Source organism: Sminthopsis crassicaudata, chromosome X, assembly GCF_048593235.1.
Source record: "Sminthopsis crassicaudata isolate SCR6 chromosome X, ASM4859323v1, whole genome shotgun sequence".
In the NCBI taxonomy this organism is placed as follows: Eukaryota; Metazoa; Chordata; class Mammalia; order Dasyuromorphia; family Dasyuridae; genus Sminthopsis; species Sminthopsis crassicaudata.
The window spans coordinates 82,426,061-82,451,766 of record NC_133623.1 but is presented as its reverse complement, the minus strand read 5'-3'; the positions used below and the strand labels follow the sequence as shown (position 1 = coordinate 82,451,766).

At 49.1% G+C, this 25,706-nt stretch overlaps 1 protein-coding gene across 1 annotated transcript in view; it reads left to right on the top strand.

The window, feature by feature from the left end:
- The window catches only part of LOC141548245 (dynamin-1-like protein), a 16,238-nt gene extending 1,335 nt beyond the window's left edge, over nt 1–14,903 (top strand). The window contains 18 exon segments of the mRNA XM_074276994.1: nt 29–176; nt 600–646; nt 883–954; nt 1,033–1,119; nt 2,412–2,429; nt 2,431–2,554; nt 2,557–2,574; nt 3,113–3,233; nt 6,079–6,210; nt 6,294–6,500; nt 8,050–8,170; nt 9,238–9,393; nt 9,551–9,640; nt 10,296–10,394; nt 11,352–11,507; nt 13,368–13,480; nt 13,950–14,109; nt 14,212–14,903. Of these exon segments, the coding sequence (XP_074133095.1) occupies nt 29–176; nt 600–646; nt 883–954; nt 1,033–1,119; nt 2,412–2,429; nt 2,431–2,554; nt 2,557–2,574; nt 3,113–3,233; nt 6,079–6,210; nt 6,294–6,500; nt 8,050–8,170; nt 9,238–9,393; nt 9,551–9,640; nt 10,296–10,394; nt 11,352–11,507; nt 13,368–13,480; nt 13,950–14,109; nt 14,212–14,268 (1,926 nt within the window). The 3' untranslated portion in view covers nt 14,269–14,903.
- The last annotated feature ends 10,803 nt before the right edge of the window (nt 14,904–25,706 follow it).

Here is a 25,706-nt window from a genome sequence, read left to right as displayed (position 1 = left end):
CCCACCTTCGGCCCTGTTGTTATTACAGAGCAGTGGAAAGAGCTCGGTTGTGGAAAGCATTGTGGGCCGGGACTTCCTTCCAAAGGGTTCCGGAATCATGACTCGCAGGCCCCTGATCCTTCAACTGGTGCACGTAGCCTCCCTGGAGGAGCGGCAGGCCACATCCCCAGAGACATGTGAGCATCAGGGCAAGGGCCGGGCGGGTAGCAGGGAAGGACGGAGCCGGGCCACTGCCGCCGGCTGGCTTGAAGACTTGAGCCGGCCAGAATGTACCTCCTGAAGGGGACCTGCCCCCAAGCCCTGCAGGCTCCGGCTTCACAGCTGGAAGGGCCCTTGCTCCTGGTACAGAGGAGGCCCAGACGTGGGGAGTGGCTTCCCTGAGCACCAAGGTGGTGCTGGAGGCAGGCATGGGAACCCAGGTCTCTGATTCCAGCTGCAGCATCCCTGCTGCTCCACCACAGGGGTGCTGGGTCTGGGACCGGGGCCAGAAATGGCCCTGCCCTGGGCAAGTGGCCCTTCATCCCATTCTCCTCCCCCTCAGGAGCGGATTGGTAATGGCAACGAGGGGGTGACCCTCCCCTTTCTTCCTGTCCCCACAGATATCCAAGCAGAGGAATGGGCCACTTTCCTGCACAACAGACAAAAGGTATCCCAACCGCCCCCGCTCGGCCCCGTTTGCCAGACTGGGTCGGTGCTGGGAAGCTTCCTCTTCTCCCTTTGGACAGCACCGCTTCCTGCCTCACCCCCAAGCCCCCTGGCTACCTGGACTTCCCGGACTGATGCTGCCCCGGCCCAGGGTTGGGTGGGGGCAGAGCTCATGATCCTTGTGGAGTCACCCTAACTGGCAACCTTTAGGAAGGGATCATTCTCTTTCCTCTCCAGATCTTTACAGATTATCATGAAATCCAGAAGGAAATTTCTAATGAGACAGAGCGGATCACCGGGACTAACAAGGTGAGCACGGGTGGCCCCACCCCTGGTGGCCCCCCCCGGCCAGGTGCAGTGCAGCTGACCTTGACTCTCCTCCTGCAGGCCATCAGTCTTGCCCCCCTGTACCTGAAGATCTACTCCTCAAAAGTGCTCAATTTGACTCTGATTGACTTGCCTGGATTGACCAAGGTATGTTCACTCGGGGATCTCCTCAGTTCCCAGAGCTCGGAGGCTCCTCTGGCTGCTGATGGCTCAGTCTCCCATCTCTGCTGCCTTCCCCACTGGATCGGGGCCCAAGTCCGCCGACAGGGCAGCCATGTCCCCTTTCCCCCACATCCCCTCCACGTTCATCATGATCACTTCCGGGCATTTTAGCCCATCTGAGAAGTGGCAGTGGGCACCTCCGACTTGTCTCCATTTGCATTTCTCGGCTCACTAGGGATTTAGAGCATTTTTTCATCCGACTGGGAATAGCTCAAATTCCTTTACCTGAACGTTGTCCACTTAGACCCTTGGATCACTTCTCAGCTGGGGAAGGGCGAGAATCTGGGTCAATTGGACTCACTTCTGTCTGTATTGGAGAAATGAGGCCTTTCTCAGAGACGCCAGCGGGAAAATGCTTTCCCCGCTTCTGCTTCCCTTCTACTCTTGGCTGTGTTGAATGTGGGGAGTCTTCCACATGTCCTCCTCATTCCAGTGGTTTTCCTTTGTCGACAACCTTCTCCGTCTCCTGCATGTGCAGTGTTCATTGTCTGTTTGTCTGCATGCTGTCTTGCCCACTACACTGGGAGGTCCTTGAAGACACTGCCTCTTGGCTTTTTCTGTTCCTAGCTTAGTCTCCTACCTGGCACATAGTAGGCACTTAAGAAAAATCTTCCTCCCTCCCTCCCTCCCTCCCTACCTCCCTCCTTCCCTCCCTCCCTTCCTTCCTTCCTTCCTTCCTTCCTTCCTTCCGTCCTTCCTTCCTTCCTTCCTTCCTCCCTTTATTCCTTCCTTCCTCCCTTTATTCCTTCCTTCCTTCCTTCCTTCCTCCCTCCCTCCCTCCCTCCCTCCCTCCCTCGCTCTCTCCCTTCCTTCCTTCCTTCCTTCCTTCCTTCCTTCCTTCCTTCCTTCCTTCCTTCCTTCCTTCCTTCCTTCCTTCCTTTCTCCCTCCCTCCCCTCCTCCCTCCCTCTATCCCTCCCTCCCTTCCTTCCCATGGTAAGGCCATTGGGCTTGAATGACTTGCCTAGGGTGACACTGCTTCTTCAGGTCAGGTATCTGAGGCAGACTGGAACTCCGGTTCCCCTGACCCCACTGGACACCCAGCTGGCCCGCCCATGTTTGTTGGCTGATTGACTGGGGCCGAGATGCCAGAAGCCACAATAGTCCTTTTCTCCTCCCCTTGCCCTTGCCTCTTTGGCTGGTCATGGCTATCCCTGGGGCCTATCGGGGTTCCCAAGAGCAGCCGGGGCTTTTTGTGAGCTTTATCTCCTCCTGCCAGGTTCCCGTGGGGGACCAACCCCCCCGACATCGAGGTGCTGGTCAGAGACCTGAATCTGTCCTACCTCATTAAGCCCAGCTGCCTCATCCTGGCTGTCACTGCTGCCAACACAGACATGTCCACTTCGGAATCCTTGAAACTTGCCCGGAGGTGGATCCTGATGGTACGGGGCTGCTGGGAGCACTTGTGTGGATACGGGGAGGAGGGCCGGCAGTGCTGGGGGGAGGCCGCCTGGCTGGGCCAGTAACTGCATGGCCTTGACTAAGGCATTGGCCTTATTTCCCTTAGACAACATGGTGTCTGGACTGGGTGGGCTACTTAGGCCTTCTTTCAGCTTTCTGATGGAAGGCCTGGCCCTGAGCCTGAAATTTTCCTTTCCCGGACATCACTATCCTTACTAGGAAAGGACGCCAGGGAGGGCGCCACTGCTTTTATCCCCCCTTTTAGGCCTGTTGACTCCTGTCTTTGGGGCCAAGAACTCTGCTCGCCCTCCCACTCCCTCACAAACCCTTTCCTGTGACCCTCCCCATCTGGCGTAGCCTCAGCCGCGAATGTGAGGGGCACTTTGGGGTTCAGAGGAGTCCAGTTCTCCCCAGGCAGCTCGTGCATGGCACAGAGCGCCCCCTAAAAGCCACCCAAAATCACTAACTCTGCCTCCGGACCTTGGGCTGAAGCCGTTCTCGGCTCTTCCCCCTTCTTAGGACGCAGAACCTTGGCAGTGATCACTAAGCTGGACCTCATGGATGCTGGGACAGATGCGATGGATGTGCTGATGGGCCGAGTCATCCCCGTGAAGCTGGGCATTATTGGGGTGGTGAATCGGTGAGTGGAGCTCTCTCGGTCGTCCCCCTGAAGCGGCGCCCGGCAGCAGGGAGGGGGGGGAGGGGGAGACCGCAGCCGGGAGAAGGGAACACAGTGACATCAAAAACCCACTGACTCACAAACAGGCAAGCTTCTGAGGCCTTTGGGGGTTTTGTGAGTTCACCAGTGAGGTGAGTTCACTTCTTCTCCAAAGTCCAAAGCAGCAGAGTAATCTCTACAATGACAAGCAGAAGCAAAACCCGTAAAGGGACGGAGGCTAGGCTTGGAGCAGATGCACCCTTCTCCCTTATAAACATTTTACCATTGGCTTTGACTTGTACATCAGGGTCATTTTCCAATCCCAGATGAACCCTTCCTTGAAATGAGAAAGAGCTCATCAAAAAGCAACCCACATCTGAGCCAGAGCCTGGCATTCGGGGTTCCCCTTCTCCCAAGGGCCAGAGGCTTCTCTTCTCTACGGCCGAGATCCGTCCTTGGAGCGGCTCCTCCTTTGGCTTGGCTCGCTTTCCTTTCGATGATTTTAGTCCCTTTTCGCTGTGCTTGCTTCACATATACCAGGCTTCCAGAGTTCTCTGGGTTCCTCCAATCCGCGGTCGTTCCACCCTCATTCACTAAAGGCCGCACCATGCCACGTCACTTTGTTCAGCCATTCTTCCATCTAGGACCACCTGTTTTTGTTGCCAGTTTTTTGTTGCTGGAAAAACTTGGTGACTTTGGAATAAGTGGTAGACCTCTATCGGGAGCGTACCCAAGCAGGGGATTGATGTCACAGCACATGAACAGTTCGTTAACGTTCCCCTTACAATTCTAGATGGCTTTCCAGAAAGGGCAAACCAGTGTGCAGCTGCACCAGCACTCTGTCGGCCTGCCTGCTTTCCCACAGTGCCTCTAGCTTCTCCTTTTTTCCTTTTCCCTTTTGGCCAGTTGGGCAAAGCTGTCCCACTTGCATTTCTCTCATTAGTCATTTTGAGCCATCTTTCACATGGTTCTTGACTGTGAGTACATGAACTTTGCCCTCCCTCCAGGAGACTCCTAGGCCTCTTGCTGGCCTGGTTCCCCTTTCCTTTCTGTCTCCATAGTGGTCTAGCTACTTCCCTTTTGGCTACCATGAGCTGTTGCCTCCCCGGGACGGTTTTCCCGTTCACTTGCTAAGGAATAGTGCAGAGTCTCCAGGCACTTTGCCCATGTCCCTGCCCGTAGAAGGGAGCACATCCTTGGAGCTTGATGAGAACAGACCAAAAGGGCCCTTCTAGACTACCTCCCTTCTTTTGGTCCCTCCATCACAGTGGAGGAAAGGCCATTAGTAGCTGGGTGCCGGTTGTGGGAAGCAGCATTGACCCAGAGGAGAAATGAAGCAACGTCCGTCCTTCCTTCTCTTGGCCCTGTGGGAGACCGTCTGTGCAGAACGTTGCACTTGTAGTCTGACGCCACAGCTTGAGTTTTCCTTTTTCAAAAGAAGGCTCATTGGTAGAGACGGTGTCATCTCTAAAAGGACATAACGTGACAAGAAAAGATGTCAAAAAAACGAGATTCTTTTTTTATTATGGCTTTTTATTTACAAGGTATATGCAGGGGTAATTTGTCAGCTTTGACAATTCCAAAACCTCTTCCAATTTTTCCCCTCTTTCCCCCCACCCCCTCACCCAGATGGCAGGCAGACCAATCAATAGATGTTAAATATGTTAAAGGATATGATAAATACATGTACACATGTCCATACATTTATTTTGCTGCACAAGAAGAAGTGGACTTTGAAACAATGTAAAGGAAATCAAAAATGCAGGCAGAGAAAAACAGAGGGATTGGAAATGCTATGTAGTGGTTCACACTCATTTCCCAGAGGTCTGTTACTGGGTGTAGCCGCTTCTATTCATTATTGAACAAATGGAACTGATTTGGATTCTCTCATCATTGAAGAGAGCCACGTCCAGTACAATTGATCATAAGGTAGTCTTATTGCTGAAGTGCATAATGATCTCCTGGTCCTGCTCATTTCACTCAGCAACAGTTGATTTAAGTCTCTCCAGGCCTCTATGTATTCATCCTGCTGGTCAATTCTTACAGAGCAATAATATTCCATAACATTCCCATACCACAGTTTATTCAGCCATTCTCCAGTTGATTTGCATCCACTCAGTTTCCAGTTCCTGGCCACTACAAAGAGGGCTGCCACAAACATTTTGGCACATAGAGGTCCTTTTCCCTCTTTTAAGATCTCTTTGGGATATAAGCCCAGTAGAAACACTGCTGGATCACATTATGCACAATTTGATAACTTTTTGAGCATAGTTCCAAATGGCTCTCCAGAATGGCTGGGTGTATTCACAATTCCACCAACAATGTATCAGTGTCCCAGTTTTCCCACATCCCCTCCAGCATTCATCATTATCTTTATTCTAGCCAATCTGACAGGTGTGTAATGATACCTCAGAGTTGTCTTAATTTGCATTTCTCTGATCAGTAGTGATTTGGAACACTCTTTCATATGAGTGGAAATAGTTTCAAATTCATGATCTCAGAATTGTCTGTTCATATCCTTTGAACATTTATCTGTTAGAGAATGGCTTGATTTCTTATAAATTAGAGTCAATTCTCTATATATTGTGGAAATGAGGCCTTTATCAGAACCTTTGACTGGAAAAATGTTTTCCCAGTTTATTGTAAAACGGGATTCTTTTACAAATTCATTAATAGCTCCAGGAAAAGGCATCTTTCTAAGGAGGCATGTGTTGCATGGACGCATTAAGCTGTTATTTCCACACCTCCTCCCATTCCTCAGAATCTTGTTTCCATACTCTACTACTGACCTGCATAACCCCAGACTGAAACTTGATGCTTTTCACAGGAACCCACATGACCTCAAAACCAACAAGAGTATCTGTGAGGCACTGTATGATGAGCAGGCCTTCTTGCAGAAGAAATACCCATCCCTGGCCAGCCAGAATGGAACACGCTTTCTTGCCAAGACACTCAACAGGTGCCTTGAGGGCGGTTGGGGCAGCCCGGGGGTCGTGCTGAAGAGTTCCCAGGAGTCACTTGGGCTTATGCTCCGTGCCTTAGGCTTTTCATGTACCACATCCGAGACTGCCTGCCTGAACTAAAGACACGTGTGAATGTGCTGACGACCCAGTACCAGTCCGTGCTGCAAAGCTATGGGCAGCCTGTTCAAGACCACAATGCCACTCTCCTGCAGATCATCACCAAGTTTTCCACTGAATACTGCAGCACCATTGAAGGAACAGCAAAGAATATTGAGACCTCCGAACTGTGAGTTTCGGGAAGGGTTGGCTGTTGCTTGGGGGAGCGAGCAGAAGATACGAAGGGCCATGGGACGGGAAATTTCTTAGGATAATGCCCAGAGATCTTGGCCAGTTATTTGGAAGTTGGGCAGCGGCTTGGGATAATATAAAGCAGTAGAAATTCACCTCGAGACTTCACAGAAAACCCCAAAGGGGATTATGAAGAGTTGGCCATGGGGAATGACTGAACCCAAAAGCTCCATGGGGGGGAAAGGATTGTTGGGGGGTTGAATTAAGGTTGTCAGACCCCTGTCCCCCAGTGCTTCTGGTCTAAGAAGGCTGCGTGGCCCCGCTTCCCTCCAAGGTCTAGGGGTCATTCTCCAAAAAGCCCAAGCAGCAGTTAGTGGGTGAACAAGGACTTTATTGTTAAGGGTTTACTAGGTGCCAGGCCCAGTGCTACAGGCTTAGTAAACCTGCAAACCACAAAGACGGGCAAGCTCAGAGGGCTCCTGTTCTGATTGGGGAGGGCAGGGAGGAGTCTAGACACAATCAGGCACTAAGAGGCAGAGAGAATAGACGTGAGGTACGCTGGAGAGCAAGGCCTTACTTAGCAGCTGTGAAGTGGGAGGATTGGCGCCCAGCCTGGAAGGAAGCGCGGGGAAGGTCGGCCACGAAGCTCCCTCTCACCTTGCCGGGATGGTATATGACGCTTGTTGTTGAGCTGTGAGCGCTCTGTGCGATTCTCTGTCCCGCAGCACACCACGGCTGCCCGTGGGGTTCTCTTGGCAAAGTTACAAAGGGCTGAACATTTCCTTCTCCAGGGGATTCAGACAAACTGAGGGAAATGCTCAGGGTCCCTCAGCCAGTAAGGGCCTGAGGCCAGATTTGAACTTGGGACCTCCTGACTCCAGGCCCAGCTCTGTCCACTGCAGCACCCCCTAGCTGCTTCCTGATGCTTCCTGGAGCCGGAGAAATGGGACCAGCTGGCAGATGGGAAATGGAAAGAGCTGGGAGATGGGAAAGGGGAAGAGCTGGAAGATGGGAAATGGGAAGAGCTGGGAGATGGGAAAGGGGAAGAGCTGGGAGATGGGAAAGGGGAAGAGCTGGGAGATGGGAGATGGGAAGAGCTGGGAGATGGGAAATGGGAAGAGATGGGAGATGGGAGATGGGAAGAGCTGGGAGATGGGAAATGGGAAGAGATGGGAGATGGGAGATGGGAAGAGCTGAGAGATGGGAAATGGAAAGAGTTGGGAGATGGGAGATGGGAAGAGATGGGAGATGGGAAGATCTGGGAAAGCTCCTTAAAGAGGAGCTAGGCACTGAGTTTTTGGGAAATAGGGAAAGTAAGGCCCAGCAAGGCAAACAGCTGGCTGGAAAAAGTTCACAGTGAGTGACTTGTACAAGGAAGGTGAGGGCGAGAACCTTGACCAGCCGTGCCTTGTGTGTGCTTTTTTCTGTTTCCCAGTTCTCTTCCTGTTTCTGTATCTGACTGGTCCGAGGAAGGGATGGGGAGGCTAGGGCTTGGGATCGGCCATGGGCCAGGCGCCTCCCTGATGCTTCACTTCTCATCCCCCCAGCTGTGGTGGTGCTCGCATTTGCTACATCTTTCACGAGATCTTCTGCCGGACTCTGAAATCCATCGATCCCCTGGCCGGACTCAGCGTCCTGGACATCTTGACCGCCATCCGAAATGCCACGGTAGCAGATGCCCCCTTCACAGCCTCCTTCCCCATTCCCATCCATTCTTCCCCGGTTTGCTGTTGTTTCTGACGGTCTGTCTCGCCATTTGGGAAAACGTCCCTTTGTCAGAAGGCCGTGGTCAGCCAAAGGTACCCAGGCCCACTTCTGGGAAGGTGTTTGAGGTTACACAGCTGGTCAGTGGCTGAGCAGGTGTAGAAGCCAAGGCCTCCTGCCCCTTGGCAGCAGCTCTGTTCCTCTGGCCAGACCCTCTCTGGGACGCGTCTCTGAGAAGAACCTTGACTGCTTGCATTGACTTGTTTGCAGCGGCTTTTCTGGGGAGCCGGCCCTGGGCCTTTGGGGGAGAGGGCAGAGAGGGGGAATTCCTGGGAACAGGCAGGAGGAGAGTGTCAGCCTGAGGATCAGGAGCCCCTGGAGCCGTGAATCAGCTGGTGTGAACCGTCCAGCACCGGTTATCTCCAAGCACGGCAGGCACTGTGCTAGGCCCGGGGAGAACGGGCAAGCGACCCCAGAGAAGCTCCAGTTCAAATCTTGGCATCATGTCTGTGGCCGTGGCCTTCACTGTGGACTTGCAGGCAGAATAACCCTGATAGAAGTCCTCGCGTTCATAGAAGGCTAGGACACGGGCAAAGCATGAGTGAGGGAGGGCAAGGGACCAGCAGGGAGAAAGATGAGTTTCAGTGGAGTGGGAGGAATGGGCGTTTCCCGGGAGGCAAGAGGTGGTGATCATTGAAAGACCTTCGCCCGGGGCCTTGGCCTCCCAAGCTGAGGGTGAGCCCAGGGAGGGCAGGAGTCAAGCTGCACCACGGCCCTGCTTCTGCTGACCCCCCCGCCCCGCCCCCAATTTAAGCATGTAAGGATGCTGGAATCAGAAGCTGAAAAGGAGATGCTAAAGCCCCAGTAACCTCCCGCCCTCTTCCCATCTTGTTCCCTCACTGCTCTCCCTGGCAGAGAATGGGCCTGGAGAGCTCCCACTCACAGGTTGGGAGGGCCACGCTGGGGCTGGCCAGCTTCCTCCAGACCCAGGGTCCTGAAGCTGAGCCCGCCTGTGCTGCTTTCCCCCCCAGGGGCCTCGCCCAGCCCTCTTCATCCCGGAGGTCTCCTTTGAGCTGCTAGTAAAGAGACAGATTAAGAGGCTGGAGGAGCCGAGCCTCCGCTGCGTGGAGCTGGTGCATGAGGAGCTTCAGAGGGTCATCCAGCACTGCTCCACTTATAACACCCAGGTGAGGGGGCAGAGGAGAGGCAAGGGGAAGGGCCCAGAGCAGGAGCCAGTTCCCCGGCCTCTGCTGGGTGAAGGGGGCGGGGGCCTCGGGCTCGGTTGGGAGGGAGGCAGCAGCCTGCCTGCCACCTCCTGGGTCTCATGAGCTCGGCCCTTCTCAGGAGCTGCTGCGCTTTCCCAAGCTACACGAGGCCATCGTGGAGGTCGTGACCGCTCTCCTGAAAAAGAGGTTACCCATAACCAATGAAATGGTAAAACCCAAGGCGGTACTCTGGGAAACAGCTGCCCTCGGGGAAAATGACGCCCCCTGGGCCCGAGGGACACACTGAGCCCAGAACGTCCAGTCTGCCCAAGCTCGTAATAGCCCGGACAGGGCGTTGGCGGCAGTGCTAGCAGCCGGTTTAAGGCTTGGTCGGGAGAAGGAAGGGGAAGGGAGAAAGCAGGGCTAGGGAAGGGCACAGGCCGCTGTGGCACTTTAGCTAGGGGTTCAAGGGACAAAGAGCCAGCCGAGCCTCTGCCCAGCATCACTTCCAGGGTAAGCTCCACGGATGCTGGCAAATACGCCGTCCCCGGCAAATGGTCGACTGAAGACATACCCGGGAGGCCGTGCTGCTCTTGGGAAAGCCTGTGGTCGGAGACTCACAGCAGGAGGGCGGGGCCTTGGGGGCGGAGGCCAAACAAGACAAGGACAGGATCCTGTTCAGTCCAGAGAGAAAGTGATGAGAGAATGACAGAGGGCTCGTGGGGGAACCCAGACTTCTCCGATTTGACTGTCGCTGCCCCTGGTCCAGGCAGGTGACGTGGCTCCCGCCTCTGTTCCCCCAACCCAACGAGCCAATAGAAAGAGGGGAGGGGGGGACGAGTGAGACGGGACAGCTCCTGCACCTTCATTGCCTTCTCTTGCAGGTTCACAACCTCATGGCCATTGAGCTAGCCTACATCAACACCAAGCACCCAGATTTGGTCGATATGGCTTTTGTGTCTCCGTCCATCAGCATTCCCAAGGTATTGGGGGGGGGTCGCCCAGCAAGGTCCCTGAACGGAGTCCCCAGTAGTGGCCCTTCCCGCCATCCCGGCAAAACGGGTGTCAGTGGCCATCCAGAGCGGCCTCGTGGCGGGCTAGGCCGAGGGCTGAAGTTGAAGTCAGAGGATCTGAGTTCAAGTGCGGGCTCTGGCCCCGTTTCCTCCTCTCAGATGGGGGGAATTGAACCCGATGCTTCTCTGAGCAAGGGCACCTCCAGGCTTCCCACTGTGTGAGCCTGTAAAGAGGGACCGGGCCCAAAGGCCGACTGGGACGGGGAGGTCGTCCTGCTGACCTGGCTCGGCTCGGTCGGGGCGCGGCTCGGTCACGGCATCCCCGAACGTGGAGACGCCGAGGAAGCTCCCGACCCCCTCCCTGGATCGCCCCTTTGCTCAGCACAGGAGCTTTTGTTGACATCCCCCTTCTGAGACTCAGCTGCTCGGCCTCCATGTAAATTGTGGTGTGGCCGGGCTTCCATTTAGAGACCAACTAAAAAACGGAGCGATTCCTCAGGGAAGGAAGAGGGATGGTGCAGTGCATGATGGGAAGCTGTGGATGTGTGAAAGTGGTTGCAGGGGGTGCCGAACTCCGCTTGGGCTGGAACAGAGGCCACTTTGTGCTAGCGTCTAAAATCCATGATGCCCAATGGTCCCCGAGCTGCATTGTACCTCTCTGCCAGGTGATTCTGACTTGCAAAATGAGAGACAATGCTGCTGTGACCCCAGAGGACAGAGCTGGTAGCTCAAGGTTCCCCTCCTTTCGGGCACGTGAGGTGGGCATCTTTCACGTCCCTGTCCCACCCACTGTTTTAGAAGTCCGCCAGGCTGCTGAAGTCAGGTTTCTGCACGCGCCTCACCCTGATGCGCCGGCACTCCTGGCGACGGGCACGCATATTGAATATTGCCACGTCCTGTCCTTTTCCCTCCCCTTCGTCCTGGCAGAGTGACGCCTACCAGGGCAATGGTCCTAGATGCTGGAAGAGCGAGGGGGTCGCGGATGACAGTGTTCCCAAGGAAAGGGAGAACAGCAGATCACCGTCCCAGTTACACGTCTCCCCTGTCACCAGCCAGATACGTGCCATCAACTTCTTAGATGTGGTGAGTGGCATTTGTGTTCAGCGGGGATGGTGGCTTCGCTTCGGGGACTGGAAAGTTCTGTCTGGGCTTGACAGTAATTTCTACCACATGGGACGGCCTAACTCGGGGTCTCACACTAAGCCACTGCTGAGACCTAGGTCACTGGGTTCCCTTTTCCCAGGAGTTGCTCAGCAAAGCGGGTCTGCCTCAGAAAGGACCCCAAGACAGTAGCACCAAAATCGAGCAGAGCGTTTTGCTAAAGTCTGGGCCCAAAAGGCTCCAGCCCCCTGACTTTGGGTCCCTCCTCTTTGCCTCTGATGTCCGTACTGTGCTCAGCTTCCCTTGGACTTGCCTCTGGTAGCCAGAAGCAGAGCCCTCTGCTCTTGGGCCTGCAGAGCGCACTGCTTGAGGGTGCCCGCCAAGTACCTGGTTCCTTTCTTGCGGGGGAGCACCACCGAGGGATGGGAGTCCTGAGGTGGAGGTCTGGGGGCCGGTTCAGCTTCCCGGCTCATCCCCTTCCGTGGGTCTCTTACTCATCGCTCACATAGACCTAGGGAGCCACCTGCCCGAATCCCAGCAATGGCAGTTGCCGGGATCCAAAGCCCCCCTCCAACGCACTGGCCTTGTTAGTACGCAGACTGAATTACCCAGGAAGCAATGCCCTCCTAGTACTCCTCAGGACAGACACCATGCTCAGGGAAGAGGGCCATGGAGGTTCGAGGAAGGGGGAAAACATGTGCAGCAAAGGCTGCTTGGGCGAGTGGGGGAACGAGTCCTTGGGAAGATGGGAAAGCATTGCCTTGCTGTGGAGAGGGCCCACTTGAGATTCAGGAGGGTAAAGGTGAATGGACCCCGCCAGCAGGTGGTGTGGGTCTCTGGCTTCCTTCGGCCCCCTTTGAGTAGAAGCAAAGGCATGAGCTGAGGGAAGCGAGCACGCCAGGGCCACGGCTCGGCAGGGCAAGATCAGCGATCGGGGAAAGGGCCCGAGGCTCCTGAGGAGGTGTGGACTTGAACCCCTTCACCAAAAGGCCCAGATGGGGAAGAGACCCAAGTTCAGCCTGCAGGGGTGATGAGTGGGGAGAGAACTGAGGGTCGGAGGGAGTGAAGATCACGGTAAGGCTCGAGGACATGGCGTGGGCTTCAGAGCAGGGGGAGGGGTTGGAGTAACAACCAGATTGTGATCAATTAAGGCATTTCCGCGTGCCCGAGCATGGAAGTAGAACGTTTGCGTGGGATGGCAAGAGCTGCTCTAGGCTACGTGCAGCCCAGAGGTAAGGTGGGAAACGTGGAGGCTGAGATTGCAGAGAGCTGCAGTGTGCAGGGGAGTGGGACGGGAAGGTGGCTGAGGACCACGAGGCCACGAGAAGCCATTGTTCCGTCGCCCTTTGAAGGCAGCACGGAAGGTGGGAATGTGAAGGTGATCTCGCCAACCTAAACAGGAGGAAAGGTGCTGTGATGTTCGTGTGAACGGGGAGAAGAGGGGCAGGAAGAGCCCGAGGACTGTGCCAGGGTCCGGGCTGGAGGCCGTGAAGCCTGAACCCTGGGGCTGGTTGCCTTTTGAATGGGTGGGGGATGGGTGGAGAGAGGGAGGGAATCAGAAACTGAAAGTTCACCCACAAAATACTGGTCCTAGGGGAGCACCTCCTGGCTGTCCCCTCAAACAAGGGGAGAGTCTTGTAGCTCAGGGCACGGAGCTGATACCGCCCCTCCAGAGACTGCCCAGAAGAGTGAGATTCAGCACAGGGAGGGGGCGGCTTGCACCAGAGCCCTCAGCACCTTGGGCCGCCTGTGGGACCCTGGTGCACAGATGCCCGGCCTCATTGTGCTGGAGGACGTGCTTCCTCTTATTGGCCCCCCGTTTTCCTCCTGTGTCCCCCCCAGCCCTTGCCTTCAACTTCTAGAAAGCTGAGTCGCAGAGAGCAACAAGACTGTGAGATAATCCACAGACTGATCCGATCCTACTTCCTTATTGTCCGGAAGAACATCCAGGACAGGTAGGGAGGAGTGTGCTGTGTATCTGCATGTGTATGTGTGCACACACGTGTCTCTGTGTGTTCCTGTGTGCGTCTGCGCATCCGTGTGCACGTAACGGTTCCTCACCAGCTGCTCTCCTGACCCACAATCTGGGCGTGATTAATGGTGAGAAGGAATCGGGCATGGATAGATCTCTACCAGTTGATTCTCTAAAGCAAGTATGGCTGTGTCTGCATTTCCCTTCATGACATCCTTGTGAGAAAAACAAGGGGAGGAACGTCCAAACGGGAAACTGAGGCTCAGAGAAGGCCAATTGTCCACAGGGAGCCGGACGGGAACCCGGGTTACCTGCATCATCAGAACTCCCCGGGAAGGGGAAGTCTTTCTAGGTTTCCTGTGGGCCCCTTGCTCCCTGCTTTAGAGTCTGACCCCCCACCCTGTAAGACTTCCCAGCTAATGCCGGCCTGGTCTCTCTGTCTCCCGACTCAGTGTCCCTAAAACTGTCATGCACTTCCTGGTGAACTATGTCAAAGAGCACCTGCAGAGTGAACTGGTGGGACGGCTGTACAAGGCCCAGCTCCTGGATGTGCTGCTGACTGAGTCCAAAGACATGGCGCAACAGCGCAATGAGGCCGCTTCCATGCTCAAGGTATGGAGCTGCTGATCCTAGTGAGCCCTCTCCTTGCCCCCGCCCTTCCTTAGGGGACTGAGCGATGCTTCCTGGCACCCACAGTTTTCTTTTCTTTCTTAGGTCCTCCAGCAGGCCAACCAGACCATCTCAGAGATCCGAGAGACCCAGCTCTGGTGAATGGCACGCCCCGTGCCCGCTGCCCTGAGTCTGCCGTTGCCTTAGGGGTACAGCTGCCAGCTTAGGGTTTTGCCATCCTCACTCCAGACCCGGCTGTTTCTCTCCTACCTGTCTGTTCTGTGTATTTTCTTCATGATCCAGTTGAACAATTCTTGTGACAGCCCATTTGACACTAAGGATCAAACTCTTAAATGTTGTTCTGGGAGTAGAGACTAGAAAACGAACATGTTCACTGGAGGGAGTTAACAGAGAGGACTCATTAATGTAAATAGCCATCTTTCCTCTCTGTCCCAGCCCTCATTTTGGGTACAGCTCCCTTCATCTAACTACATGCTATGGCCTAGGCTTCGGGGTGTAGCTTTGACCCATTGAGCAGCGGGTGATTTCTCGGTATATCTCTTCCCCCTGAATGATGAGGATGTTTTGGAAGCAAGCCGGTTGGGCATCAAGCAGCAGGAAAGCTATAGCCCTAGATGGAGGTGGGGAGAGCGCCACCATGAATAGCCAAGCACCAGAATAGCACCGTCACTTCTCCAAGACTAGACCCAGGGTCCCCAGAGCAGGAAGGGAAAATGATCTTAAGAGTTTTTTGATAAGGGCCTAAAGTTTTTACCTAATAAAAATGTTCAAGCAGCCTGTCAACTCTGATTTATTGCTGTTGGTTTGGAGGGCTGGTGTGGTGATGAAGGGAAATGATGGCAGCCAGAGCTCCACACGTGCATCCCGGTTCTCACTATTCTTCTTTACATGGGGATTCTGACGGGGGCTCTGCTTGGCAGTCTGCTCGGATCTCAAGACCCTTCTTGGAATCAGGTGGTAAAACATATCACATGAAAATACATGGGATTACAAAGGAAACAGATTATACCGAAATATTTTGTAAGAAATTTCCAGATTCTGCTTTCAGGAACCCCAGCGTACCTAGAGATTGTCTGCCGTGTGAACACACCCATTCCTCCCATTCCCACTTTGGTCCCTATCGGAATGGCTTCTGTGGGCAGAACTTCCTCTAGCCTTGTCATAGGAGTGTGTGACCCTAAGCCAGGGCTTGGGAATGTAGAGAACAAAGAAATGGAAGGCTCATCTCTCTGTTTCCAAGTGCAGTTGGATGGGGCACGGTCTCATCAAGGACTCCAACTGGATCAACACTGATTAACTTCCTGTGTCCCAGGGAGTTCTGTTAAACCTTGGGGGATGAGATTAATGCAAAAGGAACATCTGCCCTCCACTAACTTACCATCTAAGGGGGAGACGACAAAAGGAAGCAGAAAGGGCATGGCATGGGGAGGGACCGGATGGTGCTAGGGCATCTTGTTCTGAGGAGTTGAAAGTAAGCTGGGTAGCAGATGCAAGGTGGAGCAATGATTAGAGAGTCCCGTTTCTAGCCTCTCTAGAGTGCTCCCTTGTACGAAGATGCTGATCACCTAAGGCAAAAGTCTCCAAGAGGAAGGCAGCTTGAGGAATCCAAGAGGAGATGGACTGTGGGTGTAAGGTCAGATGCTGGGCTGGCTCCCTAGGAAAGTCGAGTCAAGAAGCATCTGGTACCATCGTGCCATAAGAACTCATGCACATAAATGGCATGTTTGTTCTTGGGGTCGTTTAGATCTGGCTCTTCCTTGGCAGAGGGGTGGATCAAAAACCAGACCTCTGCTACAAATGTTCAAAGGCAGAAAATGTGACGTTATTTCAAATCACAGTATAATCGTTATTACTAAACACTTTAAGACACAATTTTTAACATGCAAATACACGTGAAACTTACAAAGCAATCTGGGGAACAGCAGTTTAGTCAAAGATGACAGAGGTGAAACGACAATATCGAAAGGATCAAGTCTTCCTCCAATATCTATGACCCTAGTCGGTCCCACCGAGCTAGAAAAGATACTGAACCAGTAGTAGACTGTCTACTAGTCTGAGGCCTGGCCTGGCCCATCTCCAGGGTCCATCCTCAGGGCTCATCCCCACAGTCCATGTCCCTGGAGATCTCAGGGGAGTGAATTCTCGGCCAGTCACAGCAACTCCAGAAGATAAAGGTGACCAGTCACAGAAGTACACAGATATACCCGTGCACATTAGCATCATTAGGACTCACACATGAAATTCCAGGTCTTGGGGATTGAAGCCTTTCATATCCAAACCTTTCTGGTGTCACTACCCTGGTAGTCAAAAGTAAATCTCTAGCTCTAAATACCGAAATTATATTCTAATTCTCTACCTCATTCTCCCAACAATGAGGATCACAGACCAGTCTGGACATCTCTTGGTCACTTCCTCTGGTGATTTTGCATAGAATTCAATCTATGATATCTGTGTTAAGAAAAATAAGAAAGTGAACTAACACTACCCACAATCCCAGCTGAGCCTGCCAAGGGGCCAGCCCAGATAGGAGTGTCTAACTTACAAATCACATGAATTTGAATCTTTCAAGGCCAAGTGAAAGGCAAACAGGTCAGATTAACGAGCAAGACATACCATTTGCGTTAAAAGAGAAGAAAAAGGATTACATGGTGAGCAACGTGGGCTCAAACCGAAATGGATATTTTGCATATCAGAGAAAGTCCCAGAGGTGCATAAGACCACTCAAGCCTTCATACTGATAAGACACGCGTGTCCAGATGGAGACAAAGTGGCAGCATGTGGAGAAGTTAAGTGCCTTTGTACATCTTTGCCACGTTTGAACAAAATAAACCCCCCTTGGCCAGTGTCTCACAAGGATCTTTTGTTTTGTTCCTATCTTTGATGTGCTTGCAGAAAGAAAAGTCAAGGCTAATGGCTCATGATCAAAGAGATTAATGTGGCTTTTTTCACACAATAATAAATCTACAAATCTTAAAGGATTCCATAAATCAACGAGCATTTATTAAGTGCCCATGATGTGCTCTGAAAGAGCTTACCTTCTATCAAGGGAGACAATATGCATCCATTCTCTGCAGTTACTCTCCACTTCTCCACTCACATGGGCAGATCAAGTCTCCTCAATCCAGCCACTAAGTGGTTTTAATTTCTGAGCCTTGGGGTGTACTTATTGCCATGATGATGGGTATTAATTAACTTTTAGAAAGGTATTTTACTAAAGTAGAATAATAAAAACAGTTGGTATAAAATATCCTCCCAAATGTCTGTGACCTTCTACCAGTTCATAGAGAGTGCGGGGGAAAGTAGGCGCAAGCTTAGCATACATGTGGGAAAAGGGAAAGCAGCTCATGAAAACAGGGTATGTATGGTACAGCTTTTCTGCTGAGCTCTTTAGAGATATTCTTGAATCTCTGTCCAATCTGTCCTCGGCTCCCAATACACTCGTCTGCTGATCAGGGAACACTACCAGAAGACGGACGGTCCATCTTTGGTCAAAGGCAGGTAATCCTGAGGCCTAAGGTAGGCCTCTTCTCTCCCTCCCCCAGTCAGTCCCCTTGCTTGAATGTGCATTTGTTAAGGCTGTTACTAAATTTCCTCAGCCAATTCAAGTGTAGCTCCTGGACACGGCACTCCAGTTACTAAGGCCTTTTTTTTTTTTCAGTGTAGTTCAAGGCCATGATTGAATGGATGTATTCTCATCTGGTTAAGGTATCAAACCCAGTATTTTATCACTTATTTTTAAAAGGATGGGTTAATTTGATTTATCCAATGCCCAACTCCGTGTATATACATCCTTTCAAGTAAATATAAAATATCTAATTCAAGTGTAGGTTGAGTGTTCACTTAGACATATCCCATGAGACTCTTGGGACACTACAGTACTGTAAGCAGCCCTCACACAGGCTTTTGTGCTGCCTTCTACAAGTCTACAGAAAAACAGGGTTAGCAACTTAGTCAGCGAAGAAGCATTGTACGATATATAATTTGCCCACCAGGTGGCACCATATTCTAGACCAGCCCAGTGATCTTAGCTCAGCGGCCTCCAAAGTGGAGGCAATGGTCTGATTCCAAAGGGTATATGATCACCAGAGATAGCCAGATATGGGACTTATCTCCAACAGAACCACATCTATGTTATCCCCAAATTCCTCCATTGAACTCCCTCATTCAATGCTCCCTTTTCAATGACCCCTGCCTCTGGCCCTGCAAGCTCCCAACCTTTAAATCTCAAGTCTCCAGATACCCATGGCAGCAGCTGCCCAGGTGCCATTGAGAAAATTCTGCCTGGGCCAGTGGCCTCTGGGGATGGGCTCTGTCTTGAGTGAGGTGAGTTGTCTAAGCGTACCACCTGTCCTCCCACATTCACACCCTCCTCTTTTACCTGGACTATTAGAATGGCCTCCAAATTGGGCACAGGGCCTCAAGTTTTACCCTTCTCTAGTCCAGCCTTCCTACGCGTGCCAAAGAGATTTTCTTTTTCTTCTGTGAGGCAATTGGGGTTAAGTGACTTATGAGGGGTCTCAGGCTAGGAAGCGTTACGTGGGTGAGGGCGGATTTTAACTTGGGTCCTCCTGAGACCAGAGCCAGGGCTCTATCCCCTGTCCAGGTGCCTCCAAAGTGATTTGCCTAAAGAGTAAGTCTGATTATATGACTCCTCTACTTAATAAATTCCAGTGACTCCCTAGTGATTCTACAATCATTTCCTTTTATTCCAATCTTTTAAATTTTCGTTTTTGTGTCTTTATGACATATAGTATATTTTTAATATGTACATACATGTACAGGTATAGAATTTACATATAAGTAAATATACACCTTTTGGAGTACATGCTAAAACTGAACAGGATAGGATGCAGCACACAATCAAATAAATCCAGAAACCAAGTCCCTCGACCCATTAACATCTTCCCCCTAGTGTACATGCCTGGTGATTCTATGGCCTTGTCGAGCTTGTTATTCCATTGTTTGTCAGTCCTTTTGATTCTTCATGACCCCATTTGGGGTCAACACCTATACAGTACCGCCAGGAGGACTGAGAAGGAGCTAAATAAGATTAGAAATAGAATTTCCAATAATAACAAATACTTAACAGAACTGTAATTCTGCCAGTTTGGGTTTTCCTGATATTCTGATAAAGAGAGAACTATCCACAGCCTAAGAAATAGATGGTTTTCCAGAAAATGTACCAGTTTTCAGGCATCATGAGCTTTTTAAAATGTAGTTAGGCTGGTTTTCTGAATTCAATCGACCGTCACTAAGTCAACAAGCATTTACTATATATGTTTGAATGAGTGTTCCCCAACCAATGAAACTGAGCTTCCCCCAGCCCCAACCAAGGGATACCCCTCCACCAAAGGGGTAAATTGATACCAAAGAAAGAGGTCGGGAACTCCGTGATGATTATGTAAGTGATGTGATTTAGAAGAGCAATCTCTGGTTCCAGATGATGTATTTGGTGTTCAGCACCGATGATGAGATCGATATAGGCACCGAATATTGGGGTGTGATGATGTGCAGAATTCACGATGGCTATTCTCTTTGGCAAAAGGTAGGTTTATTTAGAAGTTACAGGCAAAATGAAGAGATAAAATAGACTCTAGGAATGGTAACTATGAAATAGCGTTGAGAGAACATATAGTTAGTAAGGAAAGGGATTTTAACAATTAATGATGAAAAAGACAAGTTTCCTAGTTTCCCACAATTAACCAGGAAAAAGGGAGCGCTCCATGAATTGGAGTATGCCCTCAGCTGGCTGGCTAAATTTATAAAGGAGTTTAGCACCCTAAGAGAGTTAGCTAAAAGAAGGAGAAAGAATAGAGGTATGATGGGAGATGAGAGGAGAGATACCATGTGACATAGGAGGGGGAAGATACCATAAGTATAGAGTGGACTGTAACCCAAGAGGAATTTGGCAAAGATGGCATGAGCCATGGACATAATATATAGGGGAAATTCAACCTCAGGGGTTGATATAACTCAGATTTCTGAATGGACATCACAAGAGGGGCTGCCCATGACCTCCACAGAGGGTGGGACCATGAAGTTAACTGATCTCTATCAGTGCCCTTCCCTACCTGCTCCAGCAGCAATTCCATCAATACTCCAGTCCCTCTCTGCCAACTACACCCAATTACTCAGGATCTCCACAGAAGTAGTTTAACAATCATATGGGTTATTTGCATGAGTTGCCGAGGGCAGTCACCAGATAATTCACTGAATCTCTGATCCCTGCCACAAGACCAGACTATTCAATGGATTCCCACAAAGATCCCCAAAAAGTTCCAAGGTAATTGATGAAGTCCAACAAGTCACAAAGGTAGGGAGTAATCCAGAATGAATCTACATGCTCAAACCAACTCTAGGTCTAGAGGCAAAAGTTTATCAAGCCAGCAAAGTCCTAGCGAACCCACAATTAACAAGGGGGAGAGGTGAGACCTATACTGGGAAAGGATCCAAAACAAAATGGGCTAACTATACTGAGTCAGTAAATCAACTGGTCTTCTGATTTTCCTGTTTATACAAGTTAGCCTTAAGAGTTGATGTCTATAGCTTAACCTCCAGGTTTCATAAGGTAATCATGGTCATCAGTACCGGACAGCTCCGTCTGCACAAGATAATTCTGCAGGGTCAGTTTGCTCTTTACTGGGGCCCACTCAGATACTGGGTTGCTGTCAGGGATGTGGACTTTTGCCAGCGTCCATTCACCCCATCAACAGTTATAGAAATCAGCCAAAGGGAGAAGGAGCTATAACACATCATACACACATTAATGCTGTTTGGGTTTTCTTTACTGCTCAATGCTGGGCCAGGTTCCAGAACCCAGGTACAAGGGCAGTACAGATGGTTAGTTGTTCAGATACTCAAGGCCGTGTGCCAATCAGTTTAAGAAAGTTCCCAGGCACACACAAAGTTATTTATTGGACACTATATCCTAGTAATGGCTTCATACCCCCTTCTTTGGTATGACTTTTACACCCTTGGTATGATTTTCCCCAATTGAGACCTCCCCCCCCCACTGTACCAGGCACTTGGCTAAGCCTAGGAATACAAAAAATAATAAGAATTACACAACATGAGAAACATATAAATGTGTTAAAAGAATTGTACATGTTTAACCTATATTAGATCGCTTGTTGTCTTGGAGAGATTGGAGGTAATGGGGGGGAGGGAGAAAAATTTGGAACACAAAGTCTTACAAAAATAAATGTTGAAAACTAGCTATACATGTTTTGGGGAAAATAAAATACTATTGAGGAAAAATAAAACTATGCCCAAAGGGCAAAGTGTGGATATCCTTTGACCCACCAATACCATTACTTGGTTCCTATACCAAAGAGATTTTTTTAATGCAAAAGTACCTGTACATACAAATGTTTCTAATGGCTCTGTTTGTGGTAGCAAAGATATGTGGAAATTGAGGACATGCCCATCAATTGGGGAATGGTTCAGCAAGTTGTTGTATATGATTGTGATGTGATACCTACTGTGCTATTTTTAAAATGCTGAATGGGATGCTTTCAGAACAACCTGGAAAGACTTACATGAACTGATACAAAGTGAAGTGAGCAGGCCAAGAAAACTTTATACACAGTAAGAGCAAGACTGTATGATGATAAGCTGTGAATGATTTAGCTCTTCTCAGCAAAGATCTAAGACCATCCCAAAGGATTCATAATGAAAAATGTTATCCACCTCCAGAGAAAGAACTGGTGGAGTTTGAATATTAAAAAAAAAAAAAAGGAATAGTAAGAAACACATTCTCAAATGTGTGTTCATGACCCACCCTGATTTACACATCCCTTGAATGATACAATGGAAAAAGGCTCTGGTTCTGGAGTCAGAGTTCCGGTCTTCAAAGCCTACCTCTATCTGACTTTCCATCCATTTCATCTCTCTGGGTCTTAATTTGCTCATCTGGAAACTTTAAATCACTGCTACTCAGTGGGAGCTTTGGTGAATTTCACCTTTTGGGAAACAGAGGTAAGAGAAAATTCCTGCTCCATTACTACAGCCTGTCCTACTAACCACTAATTTGTATGTGTCACTTGTCTTATTATTCCTTGGAGAGGATATCACTGTGTTCTGTGTCCTTTCCAATTAGGGGAGGAAATGTGGGACTGGATTAAATGATTTCTGGGCTCTCTCCCAGCACTAATTTGCCATTATCTTTGTCCTCCTGATCTAATGCTTCTTTTGGCACTACGCAAACTGAAACTGAACTGATCCTATAATCATAGCATACAACAAATAATTCCAGAGTAAATATCCCATTGGTATCTTCTTCGGGGTGGGGAGACAGAAAAGCCCACTGATGTTCACAGACAATGCAGGCTGTGGGGATTCTTGGGGAAAAAAAAAAAACTTCATTTCACTTTACCCCTATCATCCCTTCCTCTTACTCATAGGATAAAAGAATTTCTGGCTCAACTTTAGTACCACCATTTCCTTAAGATAAGCAAGTCATATGAGTAGCCAGAATCTGCTAAATCAAGCTGAGTCATCAGCTCTAGCCCTCATGTTAACTGGTTTGTTTCTGCTCTGTTTGTAAACTCCAGTATGAGATATCAGCTTTATCTCTTGTGTTTATTTAGTCAATAAATAATTTTTATATATATAGTCAATAAATAATTTAGTTTCCCCAGTTTTCCTGAAATTGATTTTCCCCTTCAACCATCTATTTTAAGACATGCAAATCATTACCTTCCCCTGTTGTCCTTGTACCCATCCTGTCTATGTAACTCAAAACTTATTTAAGTTGTGTGAAAATGCTGCTCAGAGGTCACTGGTCTTTGTATACAGTGGTGCATATACCCTGAGCATGATAAGCCATTTCTGTCCATATTTTTGTGTCATTGATTGTTATGATTGACAACAGTGTCCATCAATAGATCATGAGACAATTTCTAACACAATTACTGTTGGTTCCAGAGGAAACAGACAAAGTCAGAAAAAGATTACATTTTCCATCCCAGTCAGAGAAGATAAAATTTACCAAAGGAGATTTCTGGGAAGGAGAAATCACCTGATCTATCTAGATCTAGAAAATCAAAGAGACAGGTTAGTGTTCCATGTGTTTATCTGTATTGTCTATTTTTCTGTCTCATGTCCAAATAATCTACTAGACATAAAACATTAGATTTTAGAGTGATCACCCTGGTAGCCACCCCAATATTTAGTATGAGCATGTCACTGTGACTCAAGAGTTCAAAGTGTTGGGGCATGCCAAAAATGTTGAGGTACCAGGGGATGTATTTCAGTCTCATCTCTCAAAGAATTCAGGCTCAAACCACCTTCAAATCAAGAATGGCATTTATTAAGGTCACACAATGTAGGATTAACCTATATTTGGATAGGCTTAAAAGGGGGAAATATAGATGCTCATTACTGCTCAGAACCTTGATTCAAACAAGATATAAGAAAAGAGGAAACTTGTAGAGGGCTGGAACTCTGAAAAGGTGTATTTGAATCTAAGACTGCAGCACACTTAAGGCTAAGTATCTAATCAATATGAGATAATGGTTCTATAAGCATATACTTAGATGATATGGTGATGTGATGGTTCTCCTCACCATTGGCACTTGCTGAATGTGTTGTGGTGAGGTAATTGTAGGCAAGGATTGGAGGGCTGAAGGAGAAAGTCAGACTCTCTCTGCCGAAGCATGTTGAAGAGAGAAAAATTCAGGCTTCAGACTCCAGAGTCCAGGATTCATCTTTGATGAGTCCTGTGCTCCTTCCCGTCTCCTTCTAAAGACCAAGGACTTTGGTCCTGACTCTGACTGATCCTGAGACCCTCTAAAGAACTAGCCCAGACATTGTAGAAACTTATACCATAAAAGTAACAAGGAATTAACAAACACAGTGATTACCAAGACAATATAAGAAATAAACATACAACACATGTCATCACCACTATGAGGAAGCACCAACATCTGAATTCCTTGACTGGGAGAATCCATACTCACACTTATTCAGAATCTCGAGTAGAAAGCATTGTTAGGCAAGCTATACAAGGCTTCCTAACTGAATTCTCAAAGTCTCTTTTCACTAAGGGACTATAGACCGAGAACAAAGAAGGCACTATGCTAAATATTCTCATTTGATACATGACTCTTGAGATGGAGCAGTCTCCTCAAGTACAGGAAGCCCACCAAGGAGAAGATTTGTTCATTTGGGAGAATTATGTTTACTCCAAGAACTGGCCAGGTCTCCAAGGTAAACACAGGCCTACCATAAAGGATACTCACTAAGGTGCCAGAAAGGCAACTATCTTGGGCTTCCTGAGATTCTATCAGATAACTGCAAGCACATTTCCAGAGTTCTCAACAAGCAAATTTACACAAAGGCATGACTAAGACTCACTGGGATTCCTTACAATTCGGCCCTAACATCAAGCATGTCCCCATCTTGGTCAAACAAAGCAACAGGGCTTCAACTGATAATCATTTACACACAGCAAATAAACAACAGGGCTTCAACTGATAATCATTCACACAGTCACTTATGCATAGTGAAAGCTTGTAATCCAGAAGAAACCATAGTCAAAAGGCAATTCATAATACAAGGTCCAAAGCATAAATCAAACTTATCAAAATGATAGGCTATAGGTATGACAGGTATTTCCATGTTGAGTCCCATCCTGATATTGAGGGAAACAATTGCTCTCAGGTCTCTTGCATTCAATGCACAATATCATGAATATTATGCATATTTGTTGCAAACGCACTTCTGCAGCTAATAAGTAATCTAAGGCTATTCGATTGTCAAGGATGACATTAACTAGGGACTCTAGGGATTCCTGGAGGTTTTGTAAACCTTGGGCAGTTTCATTTGCAAGTTGCTTAATAACAGCAGTCATATTGGTTAAAACAACTTCATGATTTACATGAACCACCCAGGGTATTAGAAAAGCAGTTACTTTTCACACCCACCATAGAATATTATCCCAAGATTTCCATATTCTGTGGGAAATGTAGCTCAAGGCTGACTCTGAAGATATTAAATGATTATAAACCTGAACACCAAGGTTCAAACCCCAATGGTGCAAAACTCATAATTAACATATGGACTTAAAGCAATAATAGGCTACAATTGAGACAACATCCAATAGTCTTATTTTGGATGTCAAGAACTTCATATACTGATATTATGTGGAAAATATTTATTACAAAAAAAGACATATCCTTTGGGAATACAAATTAAGTTTTTAAGCTTAATTTTAAGTAGATTCTGTATTTTCTAGATGTGACAAAACAGACATTATTCTAAATTGTACAGGTGGTTCTACAAAATCCTCTTTCTCAATATACATTCTATAATGATAGATATCAAACTGAATTGTTAGTGGTGTATTCTTTTTCAGTGGTATTTACCTAAATCTTAGCTCAATGTTTCCCGTCCTTGGTCTCAAATATATTGTAACAGGGGGCCCACTGGATAATTTAGAGTCCATGCACCAACCAGTTCCAGTTCCTCCCCAAACCAATGGGGCCCAAGGTCCTCTGGGAGCGGGGGTGATGATCTCATCTTCTGAAACTGCTTTCTGCTGAGAATGGACATAGAGCTGAATCACCATCTTTTTATGG